At 42.5% G+C, this 25096-nt stretch overlaps 1 protein-coding gene across 3 annotated transcripts in view; it reads right to left on the bottom strand.

The window, feature by feature from the left end:
* The window catches only part of trdmt1 (tRNA aspartic acid methyltransferase 1), an 81892-nt gene that overhangs the window by 14355 nt on the left and 42441 nt on the right, over window positions 1–25096 (bottom strand). For all 3 annotated transcript variants that reach the window (XM_084033825.1, XM_084033826.1, XM_084033824.1), the window contains exons 5-8: window positions 21815–21880; window positions 12080–12149; window positions 11917–11997; window positions 11270–11580 (exon numbers count right to left, since the gene is read on the bottom strand). In XM_084033825.1, coding sequence (XP_083889951.1) covers window positions 11270–11580; window positions 11917–11997; window positions 12080–12149; window positions 21815–21880 — 528 coding nt within the window. The remainder of the gene's footprint in view (window positions 1–11269; window positions 11581–11916; window positions 11998–12079; window positions 12150–21814; window positions 21881–25096) is intronic.

Genomic DNA, 25096 nt, shown 5'->3' on the forward strand with positions numbered 1-25096 from the left:
GTTTTTAAGTCTAGCAAACCAGAAATCCGAACTGTAAAGGTGTGGTCTGACGACAAAATTGAGGAATTGAAAGGATGTTTCCTCTCTACAGACTGGGACATATTTTTTAAGGACGCTGACATCGACAGGGCAGCAGAATCTATAACTGCCTATATCTCCTTTTGTGTCGACTCCACTATACCACAGAGAACTGTTAAGTTATACCCGAACAATAAACCTTACATCACAAGAGACATTAGGGAGTGTATTAACAGGAAAAAATTGGCTTTCAAACTTAGTGACACAGAGGGAGTCAGAACAGCCCAAAAAGAGCTCAATCAACATATGAGAGCAGCTAGGCTGCAGTATAAGGAGCGGGCAGAACAGGACTTGTCCATGCATAACTCCAAGAAACTGTGGGACTCAATTAGAGGAATGACAAACATGGAGGCAAAAAGGAAGCCCCTGTTTGCTCAGGATGAAATGTTAAAGGCAAATGAACTGAACCAATTTTATATGCGTTTTGAATCTGATAACAACAGGGACTGCTGTGTTGTTTTAGAAAATGTAAATTGTAATGTGGAAGACAGGATTTTTATAGAGCCATATGCTGTAACCAAGGTTTTTAAATCCATGCATTTGAAAAAAGCGACAGGGCCGGATAATATGTCCACCTTTCTTTTAAAGTCATTCGCAGAGGAACTGACTCCGGCATGGCACCAGTTGTTTCAGCTCTCCTACTGGAGCAGATAAGTGCTACAATCTTTCAATTTGTGATACAAGCGTGAAAATTGGCATGAGCAGTCTCCATGGGTCACTTGACAAGAAAATTGTCCGAGACATTTGAAATTTCAAGATGGCAGCCATTTTACAAGATGGCCGACACCTTAGTGGAGCAGTTAAGTGATATAATGGTTTATTTGGTGATACAAGCATGAAAATTGGCATGAATAGTCTCCATGGGTCACTTGACAAGAATATTGTCTGAGACATTTGAAATTTCAAGATGGCGGCCATTTTTCAAGATGGCCGACACCTTAGTGGAGCAGTTAAGTGATATAATGTAAAGTATAAGCAAAGTTTATTTGCTTATACAAGCATGAAAATCGGCATGAGCAGTTTCTGTGGGTCACTTGACAATAAGCCACCCACAGCTACTTGAAACTTCGAGACGGCGGCCATTTTTGGCCAACACCTTATTGGAACAGTTAAAGTGATGGTTTGGAGTAAAATGCACCCGAGGTAATTTCCACCATGACATCTAGCCAAATACCCCTTCGGAAGCATTTTTAGCATTGGTCAAGATAGCCGCTATCAGCCGAACGGCTTAGTACTAGCGCTATAGTACATAGTGTATATCTCGTAAATTACCCCACTAATAATGCATGGAATTTTACCAAACTTCCGCAGTAGTACACATAGTGTCTGTACTCACAAAACGAGGCATTTGAAAGTTTGTAAGTACACCAGGAGTTTATTTAAAAGAACACTTGCCTGATAGCTTCTATCCTAGGCTACTAACGCTACCGCAGCGTAGACGCTACTTCCGTGTTTACCCAGCTGATGCCATGACGCAAGTTTCATGCGAGAGTATGAAAAAGTTTTGCTGAATTTTTATAAATGCTTGTATTATCAGGTCAACACTTGTCAACACTTGTTGACATGATAATACAAGTTCAAGTTCAAGTTAATTTATTCGTCTCCCTTGGGAGAAATTTGATTTAGAGACAGGGTACTGCTGCCTAAACAAACATGGAACATACGAAGACAACCATGAATAAAAACAATAAATCATCCAACATAGAAGGAAGTACATAGCTGGTAACCAGATAAGGACTAGAGTGCAAGACGATCTGAGCTGTGCATTTGCCCTACCTACTAGTCAAAAAGTACAGTGCTAGTACACATTTAAGGTGCAGTGCACACTAAGTGCTAGTGCATATTAAAGTGCTGGTACAGATTAGGTTAAAATTACAGTTCTAGTACACGTTTAAAGTGCAATAAATGCTGGTGCATATTAAAGTGCTAGTACTAAAAGTGCTCGTACAGTTACAGATTAAAAAACTGGTACAGATTAAAGTGCTGGTGCGAATACAGATTAAAATACTGGTACAGATTAAAGTGCTGGTACAAATTAAAATACTGATACAGATTAAAATGCTGGTATGGATTAAAGTGCTTCATAGCACATTAAGCAGCTGATACACTGTCCCTACATTTGCTCATTAATGAGCTCAATTGACAAGGGGACAAAGGAATGTTTGAACCGGTTGTATTTACATAAGGAGACCCTGTACCTTCTCCCTGAGGGCATTAGTGAGTATTCCTTGTTCAGAACATGGGAACTGTCGTTGAGAATGTTTTTTGCCTGAGTGATGATAGCCTGGTCGAACAATTGGATTGGGGGGAGAGTGACCCATTATCTTGCCAGCTACTCTGACCAGGTTGAAAATCTGTGATTTTGTTTTGACATTTAGGTTCCCAAACCAGCTGGTGACATCGTACCGTAAAATGGACTCTATAGCTGCTCTATAAAAAATTAACATTATATTTTTGCAAACACCGAACAACCGTAATCTACGTAAAAAGTGGAGGCGCTGATGAATTTTGGCACAGACAGTGGCTACCTGTGTCTGCCAGCTCAAGTCGCTGTCAATATGAATGCCGAGGTACTTGCATGAAGTCACCTGCTCGATGTTATTGCCATGTATGGTCACAGGGCTTCGATCACCAATTGATTTAGGGTCAAACAGCATTTCCACAGTTTTACAGGTGTTAATGTTTAATTTATGGTCGTCGCACCAGTCCACGAACCTGTCTATAGCATCTCTGTGGATGGATAAATTGGAGTTATTAGTGAGCAGACTAAGAATGGCCGTATCATCCGAAAACTTCACAACATATTGGTTAGGCCCAGAACTAACAGTCATTTGTATACAGAATAAATAAGAATGGTGAACTGACACACCCCTGGGGGGCACCAGTGCTGCTTATTTCTGTGTTTGATAGGGAAGAGTTAAACTTGACCCGCTGTGGCCTCTTAGTGAGGAAAGAGTGGTACCACTTGATTAAAAATGGATTTACATTCAGGAGAGCTAGTTTTCTTAGAAGAATATGTGGCTGGATCGTATTAAAAGCAGAGCTAAAATCAATAAGGAGCAGTCTGGCATATGCACCTGGGTTTTTACGGTGTTTCAGTGTAGGGTGCATTATAGTCGATATGGCATCAGTTGTACTGCGTTTTTTTGTATATGCAAACTGGTATTTATCCAACACTGGATCCACCTCTGCACGAAGTGCATTTAACATGAGTCGTTCCAAGGACTCATGGACTCCAGGACATTGGAAGTTAGTGCAACAGGCCTGTAATCATTGTCCTCCCGAGGACATGCCTCTTTTGGTATTGGAATTATAATGGACTTTTTCCAGATCTCAGGTACGATGTGTTTATCAATGGATAGGTGTCCCAGCCTGCTACAGAGGGAGAGAAACGGCAGACATTTAGCTATTCAAGAAAAAGAAGGGAATAATATTCTGATGTGATTTATTTTATTTTATTTTGATGGTGGTGTCTGAAAACGTTTATCTGTTGACATAGCCATTCTGTGCGACTGTGTGGTGAGAGAGACAGCGCGGGTGCGACGGAGGAGCGGTGTGTTTTCCACTCGGCCAGCAGTAGTGGGAGAGAGTGTGGTGGACAGCGGACTGGACTCTGAACTTCAGGCCTGAGTTTGGATTTCCATTTGTACTATATCACCAGTAAGGTCTCCCTTCCTATGGACTTTGGAGGATCGTGTCGGATACATTTTTTTTAGACTGAGCTCAAACAGGTACTGGGTTGTGCACAACTAAATTAAAGGGACCATCACTGCAGCATAACTTTTAAAATTTGTAGTTTCTGGCCAGAACATATTTTATTGTCGTGTATTTTGGGTGGGAATTTGGAGTGTAATAAGCACTGTTGAACATTTTCATTAATTCTAAAATTTTTTTTTTTTTTAAAGACTTACTGTGTGTTTTTATTCTCTGTGTGAAGTCAATAATTATCCACAGCCAAAGACAAATTAGTTATTAAGTATCAGCAGTGTTTCCCCTACCATTGTACAGGCCTGGCGGCCCGCCAGGCCAAGGAGACCTGCCGCCAGGCCAAAAAAAAAATCAATATACCAAAAATAAGCCACCTATCAATTCATTCATAAATCAATAATCATTTACATTAGGAGCGCCTCCGCGCAGCACAGCAGACTTGCTCCGCAAGACGCGCGGCCGCAACAATCCTCGCCGCGCGCTCCCGCTACGTTCTTCCCTCGTGTACTTTACGGGCTTGATGTTGTTCTGATGCCGTTCCGCCTCGTTAAACCACCACGATGTCGCTTTCTACTTTGAAAACACGGAACGTTGACACTGTATTTTGATAAGCTGTTGCACTCTTCAGACTCGTGGTGTGAGCGGAACCGGTCCATAGGGTCCATAATATTTATTTTATTACATTACATTATTATTTATTTTTACATAATAAAAATGCTGCTGTGTGTCTCCGTCCAAAACCCGCTGCGCTCGCGCTGTCTGCTCGCACAGATCCGCTCGTGCGCACATGCGCTGATGCAGGTCGAGTGTTGTCGAGAAATATAAGCAGAGACGGCGCTCCTTAAAAACAACATCACGATGACGTATGTACAACCGGCCAAAGCCCGTTTGCCCCCCCTTTGTTTTTGATAAGATGTGGAACTTTGAGTTAACTGCTGTTGAGTAAACCTATAACTTATATTTTACTTGATAAAATAAGACAATATATGCACTCATATGTCGTTGTAGTGTTTTACAGTATCTGTAGCTATTAATGTGATGCTCATCATTTTCCAGCCATATTTTTCTGGACCCTGATCATTTCCATCAACCAGCACCTTAATAAGTCACTCTCTCCTTGTGATCTTGAATACACTCTGGTTGAACAAAAATGTTGAATGCAAATATAATAATTGCAGAATTGCAGACTGCTTGCTGTGCCACCTGACTTAATCCAACTGCACCAATACACCATCCCACACGTCTCGTCTGTTTAGGGTTTTTTCGGTGGGTACCACCGGGCCTGAAAAAAATTCTAGGGGAAACACTGATCAGTGTATTTGATATCTATCTTTTCTTTATCCCTCGAACCAGGACATTACTAAAAAGTATAGAAGCAGTGATCCCAGACCTTGAGGTATTTTTGCAAGTGATGTTAAAGGCTGATTAGAACCTGGTTACATTTTTAAGGTTTTTTTTAGAGATATAATTGTGCTGTCTGTAAAGTTAAGTTCAACATTGAAACAAGGAAGTGAAAAAATAAGTTTAAAGCGTAAGCAAGCTGCTGTGTGAGTGAGTGTCTTCGGCTCCGTGCTCTGCTAGATACCTCATTTCCATTTTCTATGCTAGTTGCTGACAGGTTTCCTTGGAGACTTAACTAGTATCAAACACATGCTTTATTTAAGGAAGGTCATGTTGGAGACTTTTCTGTTGTTCAATGGTCTGTTAACAGTTTACAGTGATAACTGCGAGTGGCTAATCTACAGCGGAAGCTAATCCTGTTCAGTATTGCATTAACATGTAGCTGTTTTGGTGTGTCTTATAAACTATATGTTACAGCAGACATGCTTACTGTCTATATAAATGCCAATGCTTGTGTGTTTGCTGGATGTTAACTAGCTGTCTAGCTTTACCCAAGATGACGCGCTGTAAGGCTAGTACAGGACTGGTACCAAGCACCCGGCTGGTCAGTACGTGTAGTGGTGCGTGTACTGGTGTGTGTACTGCACTGTAAAAAAAAAATCCTAATTTTACGGTATATGACTATTTTTTTACAGTAGTTTTTCTGCTCTTTGAAAATAGTGTACAAAACTGTAAAATTACAGACGTTGGCCGCGTTTCCCAGATTCGATCGTTCTTAAGGACTTAAGAAGCCTCTTAAGAAGGGCACTGGATGTGTGGAGACAACAGAGTGATCAGCCGTTGGATCTCCGCACGGGGCAGCCGGTACTTTGCCTGGACAGCCCGGTCTGACAGCACGTCCAGTGGGGAGATGTGCTGATGCACGTATGCATTTATGGAAACCGTCTGGCCTCGCGCACGGCGAAGCTGTTGGTTCGCAGCGAGAATGTGCTGTATTGCAGCCATGGACTTTGGCTTTTTCTTTACTTTGTTTTTTTTATGTGTAGTACTATAAACTCATATATGCAGATGCGTGTGGAAAACTTAAACGTGTAATTCAATGAAAAGTTGTTGTTGTTTTTTTTGTTTTTTTAAGCGCATTACAACATTGAGCATTGTTTGTTTATTATTTCGAAAAGTGGAGAATATAAATTTCCCTGACGCGGCTTGATCACTGAGCATTTCGTCGCTAAGAAGGCTGTTAAGAGTGGGTCAGCTCGATCTTACGTTTCCTTCTTATTTGCCTTATTATCTGCCTGTTATTTTAAGTATTATGACAGTAATGACAAACTACATTTATTTCTCATTTTTTTACATAAAAATACTATATTAATTATACATTATCTTTCCGTTTTCTTAAATTAAATACAAATTATTGTAAAATGACAGTAATTCTCTATAATTAAATATGTAACTTATGTATTATGACAGTAATGACAAACTACATTTATTTCTCATTTTTTTACAGAAAAATACTATATTAATTATACATTATCTTTCCGTTTTCTTAAATTAAATACAAATTATTGTAAAATGACAGTAATTCTCTATAATTAACTATGTAACTTGTAATAAAAAGGTTTATGTCCATAAAAACAATCTTAACACTTTTCTCTGTAATTTTACAGTAAATCTTATTATTTTCACATTTGCATGTAATTATACATTCAACCTGCAATTAAATATGTAGCTTGTTATATGAAGGTTTATTTCCATACTAACAATCTAATGTTTTTCTCTGTAATTTTAAGGTAAATCTTATTAGTTTTAGATTTATGTGTACTTTTACATTCAAACTCTGTAATTAATTATGTAGCTCATTATATTAAGATTTATGTCCATACTAACGTTTTTCTCTGTAAGGTTAAGGTAAATCTTATTAGTTCACTAGTACTATGTGGTATGTATAAAAGTACTTGTATAGACTTTGGATTAGACTAGATAGTATTAGACTAGTGAGTACTTTAATATTCAAACTGTAAGTCTGGATATAATGCAGGCATGCAAACTGGTTAGGGGTGAAAAAGGTATAGAACATATAAGACGCATTAAGTTGCAAATTATACAAAATATAAATTATAAAATATACAGTATGTCCCATTTGCATTTAGCAGAGAACAGCTGTACAGCATAAAATATGAATTTACAGGTACAGTATCAATTCCATTCACTTTACTATTATGTGTTTGATATATATATATATATATATATTATATATATATAATCAAAAATCACAGGTCTTCAAAAGCATTAACTGTAGTGATCATAACTTTATTTACATTCAACTAAAGCAATTAGTCCCATGGTCCTTAACTTCGATTGATAGGGCATCATACTGGATAAACAGAAGTACACCTGTAGGCTGTCATTATGAACGGGGGTGTGTACGAACAGCGCGGGGATGGGGGTACTTTCAAATACGACCTGTAGCGGAGCTCTCCGGATTGATAAACTCTCGATGGGTAAACTGTCAAATGAAACGACCTCCGCAACAAGGCAAAACTGTTCCCTTTCCGCAATTATCGGAGAGTATAGAGGGGCCTTAAATAACTCGTTGTCAAAAATAACTGGCGACCATTCAGAACTTTACTAGCAAAGCCCTGAACATGACTTGTATGGAAGGCACTAGTTCACCACTCTACAGTTACCTCATTGCTCATGATTTATTTTTTTATCGTTAACAAGCGCTTTACAAAGGGGCCTTAAATAACTCGTCACAAAGCCAACTGGCGACGATTCAGATCCCAACTGACGTTCGCTAACTTTACTAGCAAAGCCCTGTGTGAGAAGCTGAGATGGAGAGGGGTTCGCCCTCCTCATTGCTGATTGGTGATAATTGTGCTTCCGTCACACGTCACTCTTGTCAGTCATTTGTTGTCACGAGAAGAGAGTGGCGGTGATAGGTCTAGGTCATAGGACTAGAGTGTAGTTTTGAGCATAGACATCGTATAGACTACGGTTTTGAGGTTCACAGTTTCACTCGCTCGTTGACATGCTTTCCCCCCCCCCCCCCACAATTTTTTTTCTCCTCGGATCTACGCGATTCAGAAGAATGACCCATTTTGATTTCAAAACGGCGAAATTTCGCCGAAAGGTGGCAAGTTTGCATGCCTGATAATGGCAATTATTCTAACAAAAATACGTACAGGTCAGGCTGTCTGTGCAGACAGGTATGGCGCGTCTTTCAGTGGCTGAAGGCAGCGTAATGTGTGGGGGGGTCAAAAACAGGTCAATGACGGCAATCGGTAAACTTGTTGATGGGTAAAGCTTGAATTCGGATGATGCTTAAATAACAATGATTATCGCAAAATAAAATATGAGTGGGTTGGCATTTATACATTCCAATTAAAATAATTTCTATCTATTATATCTATGTTACATTAAACTGGAATAGGCCTTTATCTGCTGTTCAGCAAGTAATGCAAGTACCAGTAAAAATATTGATGCTTTTGATATTTTGCTTAAATCAAGTGAAGTCAACTCATCTTTGTTTATATAGTGCATTACACATAATGCAGTAGATCGTGTGTGACAGAGAGAGAGAGAGATGCTTATGTAATTAAATATATACCCGACTACAAATAAAAATAAATAAACATTTATTTTCTTTATCATCTTTTCTTGATAAAGAAAAAGATACCACGCTGATACAATTGCTATTGGCTGTCTTGCCATGTTGCTTTGAATGTGATTGGTTAATGTGGCTGTCATCACGAAAACTGGCCAATGACAACTGTGCGCGCCTTCTTCTTGAAAATACGTCAGTTTGAATGGGTACGCGCTGGCAATCGTGCACTAGTGGACTACCTGACCACTAACGATTACCTGGATTATTACCTGGACTATTTTACATCTGCTCGCCATGTTTTCATTTGGAGCGAATCTGAGTTGTGGGATTTCAACGGAGAACAAAAACGTGGAGTATGGACACAGTTGAAGAGTCAGGCGGATCTGTTTGGTCAGCTAACATTACTTGGACTTCACTACATAACTGTTCTGCTGTATCAGGTAAGAATACATTTCCCTTCCCTTTGTAAAATCATAACCTAACGCAGTGTTTGTGTTCATTCCCTTAATTTACAGTGATGGTCTTGTCAAACTGTTAGCTAACCGTTAACTAACGTTATCGTATAGTCGTAGGTGATTAACGTTATTTTAGCACATTTAGGTCAGCACCGAAATGTGTTTCTGAAAACATTTTATGCGAGAAATAAGCTATGCAGTTGCTGAATCTGTCTTTATTTTAGATCGACAGCGGTCAGTTTAAAAGATTTTCAACAGCTTGCGGGAGGCGGCGCCCCCTCTCTCAAAACTCTCCGCGACGCGAAGCCATTGCACGGCAAACAAACAAAATAGTGTAGTGCTGTGTCCATTTATTCAACTCAAGCATTAATTCAAGAACAGCAATAAGGTTTGTGGCATTCAGATAGCACCATACAGCTTCACTTCTACTTGAAACAGAAGCACTGATGTCAACCTGAACACTGAAGTAAACATTCATACTGGGAGTGGTAGCTACAGCAGCTAGGGAGCTACCTCTCCTAGCATGAAAGTTTACTCCGGTGTTACTGTTGACTTCAGTGCTGACGTTTCCAGTAGAAGTGAATATCGCTGCTTCCTGCTCGCTCCTGTTCGCGTCGTCACTTCTTGTCCGCGTATTTTTTGGGAAAAAAATACGGATATCCATACCGAACACCACAGCTAACTAGCGACTAGAGCAACTGCGACCATGAACGTCAAGTACTAACAGCGCCCCTCTCATGAGTCTGACTCAATGACCCGCCTCCCCGACCCCTGTAATTGGCCAGCACGTTTGTTCGTTGATTGGATTGGTTGAATTGTATCGACAAACCGAGATAGGAATAATAGAGAGTGGGCCACTCAGAGGTAAAAAACAAAACCCTAATAAAATAAACAGTTTCCAGCCCAGGGCAGGCACGGCCATATCTATGGGCAAAAAAAAAAATTGACTCTGGATCAACTAATAATAATAGAAAAATAAATAAAATCCTTTTTATAGTAAGGACTTTACAGTGGATCTTACTTTGTCTTTTTTGCCTTCCCCCTCCCCCAGGTGCACCAAAGATCCAGCTGATTACTGGCAATTTGGAGGAGGATTCTTCTTGATCTGCTACATTGCACTGTCACCTCTGGTACAGATTAATTGACCTTTTGTGGTATATTTTGATTCTATTTGATAATACACTGTACATTTAAGGTTAAATTAAGAGGGCTAAATACTACAAATATTATTGGAACTACAGAGCCCCCAGGGACAGGAGAACATTGTGGAAAACAATATAGAACTGAATTGGAAAATACAAGCTAAAAAACAACTGACAACAACCCCCTCAGCCCAGCAGCTCTCCACCTGTTTCAAAAGTGAAACGCCATCACCTCGTCATGATCAGCTAACAGACAAGATAGACACATGGAGAAATAGAATTTTTAGTTTTTCAATTCTTCCTTGGGGGTCTCTGAAGAACTGTTTGTGAATAATTGGTTGATATTGTAAATTTACAACTCAATACATTAAATAAAGGGGTTTTAGAATCAATATTGGTGTGTATTTTATTTATAATTAAGTTTTGCGACCTACTTTAATTGAAACAGTGAAAACCTTTAGATGTATCGATTTTGAATTTCCTAAGTATGTTTTGAGTTGAGGATATTTCACAAAAATCTTTTACATGATATTTTCAGTCAGTACAGTAGTTAAAATATTCAATGTATTACATTAAAACTGTAATATTACAAAAACTGAATCATTAAATATTTAGCATGTAACACACTTATTGAAGGTGTTTGATTGTAAAAATATAGGAAAAATATGTAGAATAGTGGTATTTTTATGCAGAACCATGCAGAATGAAAATGTTACTTAATCTGAATTAGATGTATTATTATAGATATTTTACTTTAATTTTAGGGTTTTTGTTTGGCAGCCGTAGCTGCCAGTCATTGACTGTTTTTTTCCTTTTTTTTTTTCTTACAGTGTGGTACGTGTACTGGTACTCGGCCTGCTGACTGTGGTACCGGTGCATCCCTACTCATTTGCATTCATCATGCTGTTCCTCTGAAGATTGTGAGATGAAATACCCACCCTTTGGTGAAGCAGACAGACCTCCTGCATGTGGGCCGGACAATGTCCAGGATCAGAGCGTATCGCGACAGAGTCCTGGGAGGAAGTAGATAGTGGTCCATGTTTACTTCCATCTGTGCTTCCAGGAAGTCCTGGATCTGCCTGACAGACACATCACTGTTCTGACTCATCTTCTTCTGGACATCTGCTGGTGTCTCCCGTTTATAGAGGACAGGACTGCCCTGGACCGCCTCTCCTGGCTGGCAGCCTGCTGGCTGTGGAAGACTCTTCTCAGGGGAATCACTGTCAGGGTATGGGAAGGCATCTACAACCTGAGAGGACATACTTGATCACAAGCCTTATATACACAAGACAGAGGAGATGCAGAGGAGACGCAGGCCGAGGAGACCCAGAGGAGACACAGACAGAGGAGATGCAGACAGAGGAGAAGCAGAGGAGACACAGACAGAGGAGAAGCAGAGGAGACGCAGGCCGAGGAGACGCAGAGGAGGCGCAGACAGAGGAGACGCAGACAGAGGAGACGCAGGCAGAGGAGACACAGACAGAGGAGACGCAGGCCGAGGACACGCAGAGGTTGTTTCTTATACAGACACTTAGATTTACACGATACATTCCATGATAGCAGAGTTACTGCTAGTGAGGCTCACCTTTGAACTCTGACTGCTAAAGTTTTCTGTTGACAGCTTCGCAATCAGGTAATAACGTAGTCTTGAGTTTGGGATCCCAACCTGGATGAATGAATAGAACAGTGATACAAATATAACTTCAGTGCATATGTGTTGTATGAAATGAGACATGTTTCTTTCTTACACTGGTGGGGGAGACCATGATCTCCTGGAAAGAGTATCCGCAGTCCACCAGTGTCTTCACAAAAAGTTCCCTGGACAATGGAAGAGTAATAATACATGTCTTTACCTGTAAGATATAACAGTGATACAGGAATAACAACAAATCATAATTATCACAGAAATAGAATATGTTTCAGTCATTTTAGGCCAATGATATTATTAGATTGCTTCTATTTAATAACTAATTGAGTTAGTCCAGCTATAAAAGTCTTATAGGAAATACTCAATAATGGCTTAGTTGGAATTACTTAAAAAGATAAATGCAAATTGTTACAACAATTTTTTTAAGTTGAGCCAGTGTATTTTTTTTTAGAGTGTGTTGACAAAACTGTCTAGTTTTAACTTTTCCCCATGTACTCTGAATTGGATTGAATCATACATATCTGCAAGTGCGCAATCACAGTGTGTTAGGATACAGAACATTAAGTCAACATCACAATCTTGGGGTACCGCAGGGGTCAGTGCTAGGTCCACTGCTTTTCAGTTTGCTTATAAATGATCTGCCCAGTTTTTGTCCTTCGAATGTCACCTGCCAAATGTATGCCGATGATGCTGTTCTGTATGTCCAGGCAAAAGATAAAAAACTTGCTGCACAAGAACTGATCGATGCTATGACAAATTTGTATAACTGGCTTGAGAAATCCCAACTATACCTGAACATATCCAAGACCGTGTGTATGTACTTCTCAAAAAAAGCAAATACTGACAGTGATCCCAATGTTTCTGTACAAGGTAAAACAATTGAGGTGGTAAAGAGTTTAAATACTTAGGAATCACAACTTCTTTTTAAACGACAGATAAATACACTGAACAGAATTAAGTTTAATATGTCCAATTTTAGGTTTATTAGAAACAATTTAACTCTTGAATCAGCAAAATTATATTTTGATACTATGATCATGTCACACATGTCCTACTGTGTCACAAGTTGGGCATTGGCCTGTAAGACAATACTAAAGCCAATTGAAACAGTTTATAAACAAGCTCTGAAAGTATTAGATAAAAAACAAAAATGTATCATCATTGTCAGATATTAAAAAAACATGAGCGCTTCAACTGGGACAACACTGTTAAATACATCAACGCCATCTTGATTTACAAAATCTTCCATGACAAAGCACCTCCTCCATTACAAGAATTTGTGAAAAAAAAAACACAAACAGATCAAGAGCTGGTACTAGAGGTGACTGTGTAGTTCCTTTTAGAAAGAGTGCCTTTGGTCAAGCCACTTTTTCTGTCCATGCATCTCACACCTGGAATTCAATACCAAACACAATACGTGAACATCCGACCCTGACCTCTTTCACCAAACAACTAGGACCGCTTCTATTCTCACTTTACACCGGATCACTAGGCTCTGTAATCACATCACATGGATTCTCCTACCATTGTTATGCAGATGACACCCAGCTGTTCCTCTCGTTCCCCCCCCAATCTCCGACACCCACATTGCAACTCGTATCTCGGAATGTCTGGCAGACAAATGTCGCTCAGCAAAGTCTCTCTCTCTCTCTCTGTTCTGGCACCTCATACCCCTTTTCCACCGAGGCATTTTGAGGGCCGGTTCAGAGCCGGTGCCCAATCGCGAACCAGTTCTTCCTGTTTCCACAGACAAAGAACCGGCTCTCTGGTTCCAGAGCGGCCCCAACTCTTTGCTGGGCTAGAACCGTTCGCAAATCTACGTCAGGGGCTGGGGGCTGGGTTAACGCTCGAGGCGACGGGGGAAAATACGCTGCTGCTGAGTTTTGCTAACGTTACTGTTCCTGGTAAGTGTCACTTTTAAAATGTTTCACCTCGTTGCAGACCAACGACACATTTTTGTTTAGTTTACCAAGCTAGTGATTACGTTCGTAACAGCAGCAACTAGTGGCTATGCTTCCTTGGGTAATGTAAGCTGACCGGCTAGCTAGCCAGCTAGCGTGATAACAACAACGTTAGCATGCCACTTTCTGAATGCCGTTGGCTCTCTAAACGTTACCAACTACCAACGTAACTTCACTTCAACATCTGTTTTCGCAGCGTCGTGGACAAGTTTGTGATTAAACCACTGTTCTCTGGTTTGTGTTTGTAGAGCTGTCGGACATCGGCGATATTGAACGGAGGTCCAACCTGCAGATGACTAAACATCAAACACTCTGATCTATTGATCACACACTGTTCTACACTTTAAAAAATGTTGTGATTTTAGTATTTTGTGTATTTTATTGTTCTTGTATTATTTGCCAAAATAAACACTTTTTCTGAAGAGACATGTCTGCTATGCTTGAAATTAGCGCTGCGGGGAAACATCAGACGTATACAGTGACGTAATGACGTGGCTCTCTGGGCTCTCTAGCCGGTGGAAACGCAAACAGGTTCTCAGAAGGTTCGCAAGTTGAACCAACTGCGAACCAGCACGGGCACCAGCCCAGTTGTTGAACTAGGTTCGCGTTGGTGGAAAAGGGGTACCAGTGGTGGAATAAACTCCCGACCAATGTCAGGACAACAGAGTCACTTGCCACCTTCCGAAAAAGGCTCAAGCACCCCCCCCCCCAAAAAAAAGCACCTCTATGTTTTTACCTATAGCACTTTGATCATAGCACTGTTGTTCTAAAGGTATACTTACATACTGAACTACTTTACTCAGACGAGGACCTAACACTTTTTTCTATTTTTTTTTGCTCTTACTTTATCAGCAATGATATGTGGTTTCTTTCTTTCGACAAATGTACTTATTGTAAGTCGCTTTGGACAAAAGCTGATAAATGCCCTAAATGTAAATGTAATTATTGTGCGCATTGAACACCAAGGCAAATTCCTTTTATGTGAAAACGTACTTGGCAATAAACTCTTTGATTCTGATGGACCTGGTAATGGTAAATGGAACTGCATTTATATAGCGCTTTTCTAGCTAACTTCTCAAGGCGCTTTACACTACATTCAGTCACTTTTGACCGTTCACACACATTCATACACTGATGGCACAGGAGCCGCCTGCACATCAGGTTCTAACTCAAATACATATTCCCACACCGATGACGCAGCATCAGGGCAATTTGGGGGTTCAGTATCTTGCCCAAGGACCCATCGGCATGCAGACAGGAGGAGCCGGGATTCAAACCGCTGATTGGAGGACGACTCGCTCTACCTCTGAGCCACAGCCGCTGATTGTACGCACACAACTGTACACACTGTTGGTGAATGAGAGCCCTGGACTTGTACGCAGTGAAAGGGAAGCCAATACTGTGTAAAAGCTTTGAACAAATCTTAACTGTGTGAAGTAAAAAGGTTAAAAGGTCAATGTGAAATCTGTGTGTTTTTCTTTAATCTGAGTTTTAAAAAAAATGTTTATAAAGATCCTCTGCACATAGATCTGGTGATCTGCATTGGAGGATCCTACACGACACTATCGCTTTAAACCCCTATGTTCATATCAATCCCCTGGTTTCCTGTGGGCTGGTCCAACCAATGTATCAATGTTTTATAGAACGGAAGGGACAAGTTCTTTTTTGAAGTTTTAAAAAAGGTTTTTATAGGTTTTAATGAAAACAGGTCTGAAACAGTATTTATTCCTGGAGCCGGTACAAAAGACAAATTATTGTCAAATTAAATTATTAGCAAACAAGACTTCTAAAGGCGAGTCCACACCGGACCGAAAATCGGCGTCTTTGAGAGAGTCGGCGTCCGTGACATGAGTCTACTTGGTGTGGTCGCTCGAATCGCCCACGTCGGCATTCATTTCAGCCGATTCAAATGTATAATCCGTCATTCTTTTACCATTCTGATTGGTGAATCAGTGAAGCCCGGAAGTGACGATGGTAAACATACCAGATAAACAGTGGAATCGGGTTACATTTTACATTTTAGATTTTTCCGTTCAGAGAGTAATCACAACTACAGTCTACAACCTCACTCTGCTGACAACAGTGACTGGTGAGGACAGCGTGCTCTGTGTTTATGGTCTAGAGAGGACCGGCTACTTCCGGTTTTCGTGTTTTTTGGCCCACAATACAGATTAGCGCCGCCTGTTGTTTTGGAAACATTACATCTCGCGCAAGCGCGGAACGTATGGCGTCGGCTGTAATTCTGTAGGTGTGAACCGCCCATGTCGTTGTTCGAGTCGGCCATATTAAGTAGCCCGACTTCATTTACCGACGCGAGTCGGGCAGTTCTTCCGGTGTGGACTCGCCTTAAAGGGTATAAAGCCATCTCCAAGGACCTTGATATCCCCGTTTCAACAGTGTGCAATGTTATTAAGAAGTTTGCTAAGTATGGAACTGTCAAGAACCTGCCTGGACGTGGGGGGGAAGAGAAAAATTGATGAGAGAATCTGCCAAGGTTGGTGCGAACTGTGGAAAATACACCGCGTATGACATCCAAAGACCTGAAAGCCGACCCTGAACAATCTGGGGTAATGGTTTCAACACGTACCATACACCGCACACTAAACCAAGCAGGGCTTCATGGGCAAAGGCCAAGGAAGACCCCATTGCTGAAGAAAAGTCATTAAAAAACTACTGATCTTCTGGGAAACAATGGGAGACAATCCTTCTGGGAAAATGTCTTGTGGACAGATGAAACAAAAATAGAGCTTTTTTGCAATGCATACCATTTGTTTACAGACGGCATAATGAAGTTAATAAGGAAAAGAACACCCTACCAACAGTTAAGCATGGTGGAGGATCCATAATGTGGGGCTGCTTTGCTGCAGCCGGCACTGAAGGCCTTGACCGTATCACAGGTGTAGGAACAACAGCTTCATGATTCTTTCACACTCGGATTTTAAATTGATTAATAAACAGAGCATGAACTATTCACCACTGGACAACATAGAGAGGAGTCACAGACAAGAGTCTCCTCACTCCAGGTGAAATGACACTCACGTCCAGATCACTGGACTGGCCTGAAAGGAATGTGAAAGTCCTTTTTGCGGCTTCAAAATCTTCCTGATTAGGAGATTTATGAACTCCTAAATCGAAGCCTCAGCAACATCTACACGCATCTTAAAGTGTGGGGAGGACACAGACCTTCAGAGACACTAGACTTTAAAGCATCACAAACACAGCTTGAGACTGATTAACACCTTTGTTTCACAGAGAGCCCTGATCTGGTTAAAGTTTACAACCTCCTTCCTCTCAGGACAGTTCCCAAGGATAAAATTTTTTTTAGATGCTTATTGGAGCATCTCCTGTGTTTCAAATGACCCCCTCCCAGCCTCCTAAACCACACATGCAGATAAGGGGGCCAGATGGTATTCTCTTGAGTTAACAGCAGAAATACCTAAAGCCAGTCAAGACCACTTTTGGAGCAAAGCTTAGAAAGTGATCATTGATGCTTCAAAATAAAGTCTAGATTTGTTATTATTATGCAACATATGATTAATATGGCATTCTGTTTAAAGCCTGTGCTTCTGCGACCCAGAAGTACAAAGTAAGGAAAATGTGATTCAGCCACAAAAGTTACGTAGATTCTACTGCCCTCAAGTGGCCAGAGGTAAAATGGATCATCTCCCAGTCACCTTGATATATCATAACAGAAACCAATAGATATCGAATTATCCAAATCGATGTATTCCCTTTTTAGAGGTGGTAAACGATCTTGGACGTACTTTCGGTTTCACTGTAAATGTGTTATTTGATGATGATGCGAAATGTACTATGTGAGATCAGCTTTGACCATAATGTCAAGATGGTGTGTTCAAGCGTATAATGACTACAGGAACGCATTCATAATAGTTTAGTCATATAGCTTCGGACCGTAACCCAAGATGGTCTGACCTCAGCATAAAGCTGCGTGTTTACAGTCGTACACTCTCTCTTGCCCTCTCTGCTCTTCCCCCCTTTTCTTTCGTTCAAAACTTTTACTCCTTCTTTATTAGCTAGTTTTGTTCGTCATTAGATTCTTCATTTTTGCATTTTTAGTCTTTTACTGCTTGTACGCAAGAAATTTTTGTTAAACTCTAAATTAGTTATGTCAAGATACCAAATAAGGGACCACTTCAGATTTATTGTAAATCTGCATGGCTACATGTATGGCAAACAGTTTAAAAATCACTGTGAAAATATAAATACAATAATATAATATCAAATATAATAATATAAATAAATCAGCTCTATTTTTTTTCTTCCATAGCTACTTTTTGTTAAGAGTGAAGGGGGTGGCTTTTCTTCCTGAGTAAATGACCTGTCGTTCCCTGAGTTCAGTGTGCAGGTCTGGGTGCTTGTCCTTTAAGGGCCTGTCCACACGAAAACGTTTTCAGTGCATAAACGCAGAAGTCTTGTGCGTTTCGCTCTGCCGTCCATACGGATCCGGCGTTTCCGCAGCGTGAAAACGCACTTTTTTGAAACCAGAGCTGCGTTTCAATAACAGTTTGAGTCGCCCTCGCTCACTTGCCCTAAGCACTTGCCCTCGGGGGAATCCCCGCCGCCATCTTAAGGGCTGTTCCATTTCCCTGAACAGCTGAAGTGAACTCCGTGAGATCGACCCTTGAGGGCTGAGTGATCAGTGAACAACGATGGCCACTTCAGAGCTGTATATCACCCACAATGCATTGCAGTGGTGCACGAAAAATATGTCCATGCGGTGGCGATAATGAACCTCAAACACCATTGTCTGCTGTCTATTCACCACCAAGGAAGAAGAAGAAAGTAGAAAGTAGAAAATGAATTAAATTTAATTCATTTTCTTAAATTGTGCAATTAGACTGTCTGTTGCAGAGTTATGGCAGAGCCCCCCGTTTACAAGTGTAAGTAAATAAGCCGACATTGCCATCAAGCGCAGAATACGTCTTCGTCTCAATGAAATGAGTCTCTGCATATTTTGTGTAATTTGGAATAGGCAGTATAGCGCTACTCCAACAACGTGTGGTTGATCCATGATTGTCTGGGCTGTTAGTGAACGAGGGCAGGTGTGTTCCATTTACCTCTTTCACTCCCCCTCCGCCCACTTTCCCTCCACCCTCCAAGTGGCCTCCGTGTGACGTCATAGCAAGGGCTGAGGGCAAGTGAGCAAGGGCGACTCAAACTGTTATTGAAACGCAGCCCAGCTCTCAGGGTGGAAAAGAAAAAAACGGCCCCCCTCCGTTTCGTGATCGTTTTCGTGTACACGGCGAAAACTAATACGCTAACGTCATCGCCCCGCTCCTCGACCCTCGAGCCTGACTTCTTCCCCCGCGACGTCTTGTAACAACAACAATAACGGCGGCCTCCGTGCTCGTAGCAGATATACTGCTCGTCTGTACGTCGGCGTATCAGGGCCACTGTATGAAAAAAAAAAATCAGGGCCACTGTATGAAAAAAAAAACAGAGCCGAGAGAGGGGGGCGATATTGCGGGGAAAAAGCTACTTTATTACGATGCTAACAAACAACCGCTAGCTAACTTCCCATGAATGTAGGCATTTATTTGTCTAATTAATCCATCCCAACGTGTGACAACGCCTCGTCAAGGTCCTAAGGGTGACGGCTGTTGGTGCTTATTGTTGGTTTTATTTATACGGGCCAAATTGATGGGTTTATTGATCGGGTGGTCGGGTGGATATTTAGCCGTAGCTCACGTGTTGCCACAGCAACGGCAAACACCCGGTCACGCTCCGTCTCTTCTTCTGCATTTTTGTAGCAGAAACAGCGCCGCATAAGGGCCTGGAATATGTACTACAGCGCACTGAGTCGTTTTCAGTGGATTCGTCTGGACGCAGATTTTCTTGAAACGACGCCAAGGCAAAACGGAGAAAAAAAGTTTGTTTTGCTTCGTGTGTACGGGGCCTAAGTGTTTGGCTAAGTCGGAGGTGTTTCCGCCGTTAGCCATGCATGTTTTAAACACCGTTTACACAGTGGTGCATCAGCGTTAACTGCCTCGCCTTGCGCATTCGTTTTTAAGCTAAAGTACGGCCATATCGCACTTCGCGCCCCTGGTTTGTCCACAAGTTGCGGCGTGGTGACGGTTGCAGCAGCCATTCTCCTCTCCGTGCTCCTCTCTCTCTCTCCGTGCTCCTCTTCCCCCCTCTCTCTCCAAGCTTTCCTCCTGCTCCGTTTGTTGCTCCAGTCCACGCTGCTTGCTAACTTGCTAGCTGTTTCCTCCGGCTTGCTTGCTTTTTCTTTTTATCTCCCAAATCTCCGGCTCGCTCCTCGTCCTCTCAGCTGTAGTTAGAACGCGGTGACGTCACATGGCGAGTTCGCTGCACTGTTGCGGGCGCTGCCGGCAGCACTGCAAGTACCGGTCCCGTCCAAATGCAATATAGTACCGTTTTAAATGCCTCAGTACCCCGGTACCAAATTAGTACCGGTACACCGTGCAACCCTACTCTAAATCAACCAGTGGCCGCAAGATTAAGCGCATTAACCGATGCCATTTGACTAGTCACCCACGGTCGAGCTCACGAAGAAGACAGCTCATCCACTGATACAGATTTTGGCAAAACGGCACACGCTACGAAGCTATCGTAAATCGGCGCTAAACGGTTCTAAACCAACCCTCGGGCCCCGACACGGAGAATCCCTTTGTGTCTATGTTACCAACGGAAGAGCAACCACTTAAGAGTATCCATTAAGCTGAGAAGAATCGTACCTAAGTAAGACCGAATCCGTGTTCAACAGTAATGACCGAGTTGCAGGGTGGAACTAAGTATTAGCGTCTGTTAATATCTAATATCTGTGAGGCCATTTAATTTCATTATTCCATTATTCTATCTTACTAAGAAGTCCAAATTCTTAGGAGAAACACACTCGCCTTTATTGCCAACGTTCTAGATGTGTTGGTAGGCTAACTGCTTTCCCAGTTATATTTTGTGTGTTGTATTGGTGTTTCTGTTACATCTCTGTTATTTTATTCACTTTGTTTAATCTTTAGTTAGTCAAATACCCTCATATTATAACTGCTGTTGTCCGTTGATATTTCTCCTGTGCAGAACGCAAAGATCCCTATTTCAAGGGCTTATGATCTGAGGAAATGAGATTGATTTATTAAATTATATTGATTGATTAATGACCACTTATTAATTAATTAATAATCAGAGTCATTAAAGTGAACTCTATAAAGTTCTCTCCGACCAACAGATGGTGCCCCTTTTTACGAGAACAGGTATTACAATTGTATATTAATACACATTGATATACATATTAAAATATCGTCCTGAGTTTCCAACACAGGAATCATGAAATCAGAGGATTACCAAGTGATTTTAGAGCAAAATGTGTTACCCAGTGTAAGACCACAAGGTTTGGGTCGAAGATCATGGCTTTGCAAAGGAAGAGTGGGAGAAAAATACCAGATGAAAAGTGCAAGAAGCTTATAGACAGCTACAAGAAACGTTTGGAGGCAGTCATCGCTTCCAAAGGGTGTGCAACCAAATATTAAGGAGGGGTGCCTTTATTATTGTCCATGTCTTTTTCTGTTTCCTTTTAGAAATTACAAAATATAAGTTGAAAGATACCAATACATTTTTGTTACATTACTTTGGACATCCAATTAAAACATTCTGATCATATGATTTTGGTACATTTCCATTTATTTCTGAAGATATTGTACATGTTATGCAAAAAATGAAAGAGTGCCAATAATGGTGACCAGGACTGTATGTAAGACGTAACTGAGTTAGTCGGAGCAAAGACGAGACTTTTCTTTAATACATGACATTTACAGAACAATGGCGTACTCATCTAGGATTTGTTAGCACCAGAAATATTCTACCTGTCCACTGATATGTCGAATGTGTGATGTTACCTGGCAGAGGAGCTCTCGAAGCCTTTAACATTCTCCAGCAGGATAAAGCGAGGCAGCCTGGACAGCCTGGACACACAGAAACATAAGAGGGATTACTGAAACATTTAGAAATACTAACAACTCTCCTGCTACACACAATCCCAAAATGCAGGGGCGGACTTACCATTAGGCAAAACTAGGCGGTTGCCAAGGGTCCCAATTTCCTGAGGGCCCCATAAAAATCCTCATACACTTATGGTAAATATAGTTATTACTTATTTGCGCACATTAATTATGTTTTTGAATAAAATCCTCTCGCTAAAACGCCAGCAGAATGCTTATCGTGTTATGTGTGCGTCAGGGCCCCCCCTTCAGTCTCCACTACAATGGATCAGTCCATTTTACTGCGCATGTGCAGAACGGATCCAGGAAGACAGCAGAAAAACGAAAACAAACGTCGCGAGAAGTGGCGAGAGAGGAAGAGTGGAGTACTAGAGAAGAGAAAAGAAAACACAAAGATGAAAAGAAGTTACCCCAGCGGTGCTGAAAAGAGGAGGTAGAAGGAGGTGTAAATGACCCTTTAAGATGACTTGAATTTTATTTTATTACATATTGGGTTTAAACGAGGTGTAATCCCTTTTTATTTTTCATTCATTTTTCATGTCAATTTGGGGCTTTTATTTTGAAGGCGGGTTTTTGTTTTGACGCTCCGTTCTTTTCCGGAAGACTTCCGGGTGTACCGCGCCAAAAATAGCACACAGGCGGGTGAGAGAGATGTCGCTGTTTCATCTACTTTCACCTACTTTCAAAGAGAAAGACGGAGAAATTAAGGAAAGCCATAGCACCTTGCTGGAGTGAACAAGGTTTGATTTATTTGTTATTACGGATTTGCTAATGTTTTGCACGTCAAACGTTATGTGTTCACTTTCTAATGTGTGTGTGTGTGTGTGTGTGTAAAGTGCATTTTGGCCTCCAGTCTAATGTCCATGATGCTTATAATATTTTCTTTTAAATGACAATTAATTAATGTGAATGTATGGAAAGGTAATTCAAATGGACTTATTGTGTGTAATTTCTTTGATTGTATTATGCTTGTTTATAGCTATGATTTGTGTAATTGTGCAAAATGTGCACTTTTAAAGAGCTTTTGTGTGTTCTTTTCACCAGCTCTTACGGTGTGTTCATGCTACGGGTTTTAAATAAAATCTTCATGGACCATCAGTTCGAGAGTTGGTCATTGTTTCAGCGAGGGATGCTACAGTAAGAGCTTGACCCACATCGATCCTGCCTCCCTACTGCATTCCTGACTGATGTCCACGACGACGAGTCTCCACGGTCCTCCACTTCTATCCTGCCCAGTGTTCCATCCATCCATCCATTTTCTTCCGCTTATCCAGTACCGGGTCGCGGGGGCAGCTGCCTGAGCAGGGACGCCCAGACTTCCCTCTCCCCGGACACTTCCCCTAGCTCCTCCGGGAGGACCCCAAGGCGTTCCCAGGCCAGCCGGGTGACATAGTCACTCCAGCGTGTCCTGGGTCTTCCTCGGGGTCTCCTCCCGGTGGGGCATGCCTGGAACACCTCCCGAGGGAGGCGTCCAGGGGGCATCCGATGCAGATGCCCGAGCCACCTCAACTGGCTCCTCTCGATGTGGAGGAGCAGCGGCTCTACTCCGAGCTCCCCCCGTGTGACGGAGCTCCTCACCCTATCTCTAAGGGAGCGCCCCGCCACCCTGCGGAGGAAGCTCATTTCGGCCGCTTGTATCCGGGATCTTATTCTTTCGGTCATGACCCAAAGTTCATGACCATAGGTGAGGGTAGGAACGTAGATTGACCGGTAAACCGAGAGCTTCGCCTTTCGGCTTAGCTCTCTCTTTACCACGACGGACCGATACAGCGACCGCATTACTGCAGCCGCTGCACCGATCCGCCTGTCAATCTCGCGTTCCATCCTTCCCTCACTCGTGAACAAGACCCCAAGATACTTAAACTCCTCCACTTGAGGCAGGAACTCCCCCCCGACCTGGAGGGAGCAAGCCACCTTTTTCCGGTCGAGAACCATGGCCTCAGATTTGGAGGTGCTAATCCTCATCCCGGCTGCTTCACACTCGGCTGCAAACCGCCCCAGGACATGCTGGAGGTCCTGGCTCGAAGGAGCCAACAAGACCACATCGTCCGCAAAAAGCAGGGATGAAATCCAGTGGCTCCCGAACCAGATCCCCTCCGGCCCACGGCTGCGCCTAGAAATCCTGTCCATAAAAATAATGAACAGGACCGGTGACAAAGGGCAGCCCTGCCGGAGTCCAACATGCACCTGGAACAGGTCTGACTTACTGCCGGCAATGCGAACCAAGCTCCTGCTCCGGTCATACAGGGACCGAACAGCCCTTAGCAGAGGGCCCCCGACCCCGTACTCCCGAAGTACCTCCCACAGAATGCCACGAGGGACACGGTCGAATGCCTTCTCCAAGTCCACAAAACACATGTGGACTGGTTGGGCAAACTCCCATGAACCCTCAAGCACCCTGCGGAGGGTATAGAGCTGGTCCAGTGTTCCACGGCCAGGACGAAAACCGCATTGTTCCTCCTGAATCCGAGGTTCGACTATCGGCCTAATTCTCCTCTCCAGCACCCTGGAATAGACTTTCCCGGGGAGGCTGAGAAGTGTGATCCCCCGATAGTTGGAACACACCCTCCGGTCCCCCTTTTTGAATAGAGGGACCACCACCCCGGTCTGCCAGTCCAGAGGCACTGTCCCCAACTGCCACGCGATGTTGCAGAGACGTGTCAACCAAGACAGCCCCACAACATCCAGAGACTTGAGGTACTCAGGGTGGATCTCATCCACCCCCGGTGCCTTGCCACCGGGGAGCTTCTTAACTACCTCGGTGACTTCAGCCCGTGTAATGGGTGGATGAACCTCTGAGTCTCCAGCCTCTGCTTCCCAAATGGGAGACGTGTCAGTGGGGTTGAGGAGATCCTCGAAGTATTCCTTCCACCGCCCGACGATATCCCCAGTCGAAGTCAGCAGCTCCCCACCTCCACCGTAAACAATGTTGGTGGAGGGCTGCTTCCCCTTCCTAAGGCGCCGGATGGTTTGCCAGAATTTCCTCGAGGCCGACCGATAGTCCTCCTCCATGGCCTCCCCGAACTCTTCCCAGACCCGAACTTTTGCTTCTGCCCAGTGTTGTCAACCTGAAACCAGCTGGACAGTCGACGCTAGGTCATCTACGGTGAAGTGTTCATCCCTACGGGCAGTGGTCGTATGGATTCGGTGCGATGGTCAAAGACGGTAACCATAGACAAT

This window comes from Eutrigla gurnardus (assembly GCF_963514095.1).
Source record: "Eutrigla gurnardus genome assembly, chromosome: 18".
Taxonomy (NCBI): Eukaryota; Metazoa; Chordata; class Actinopteri; order Perciformes; family Triglidae; genus Eutrigla; species Eutrigla gurnardus.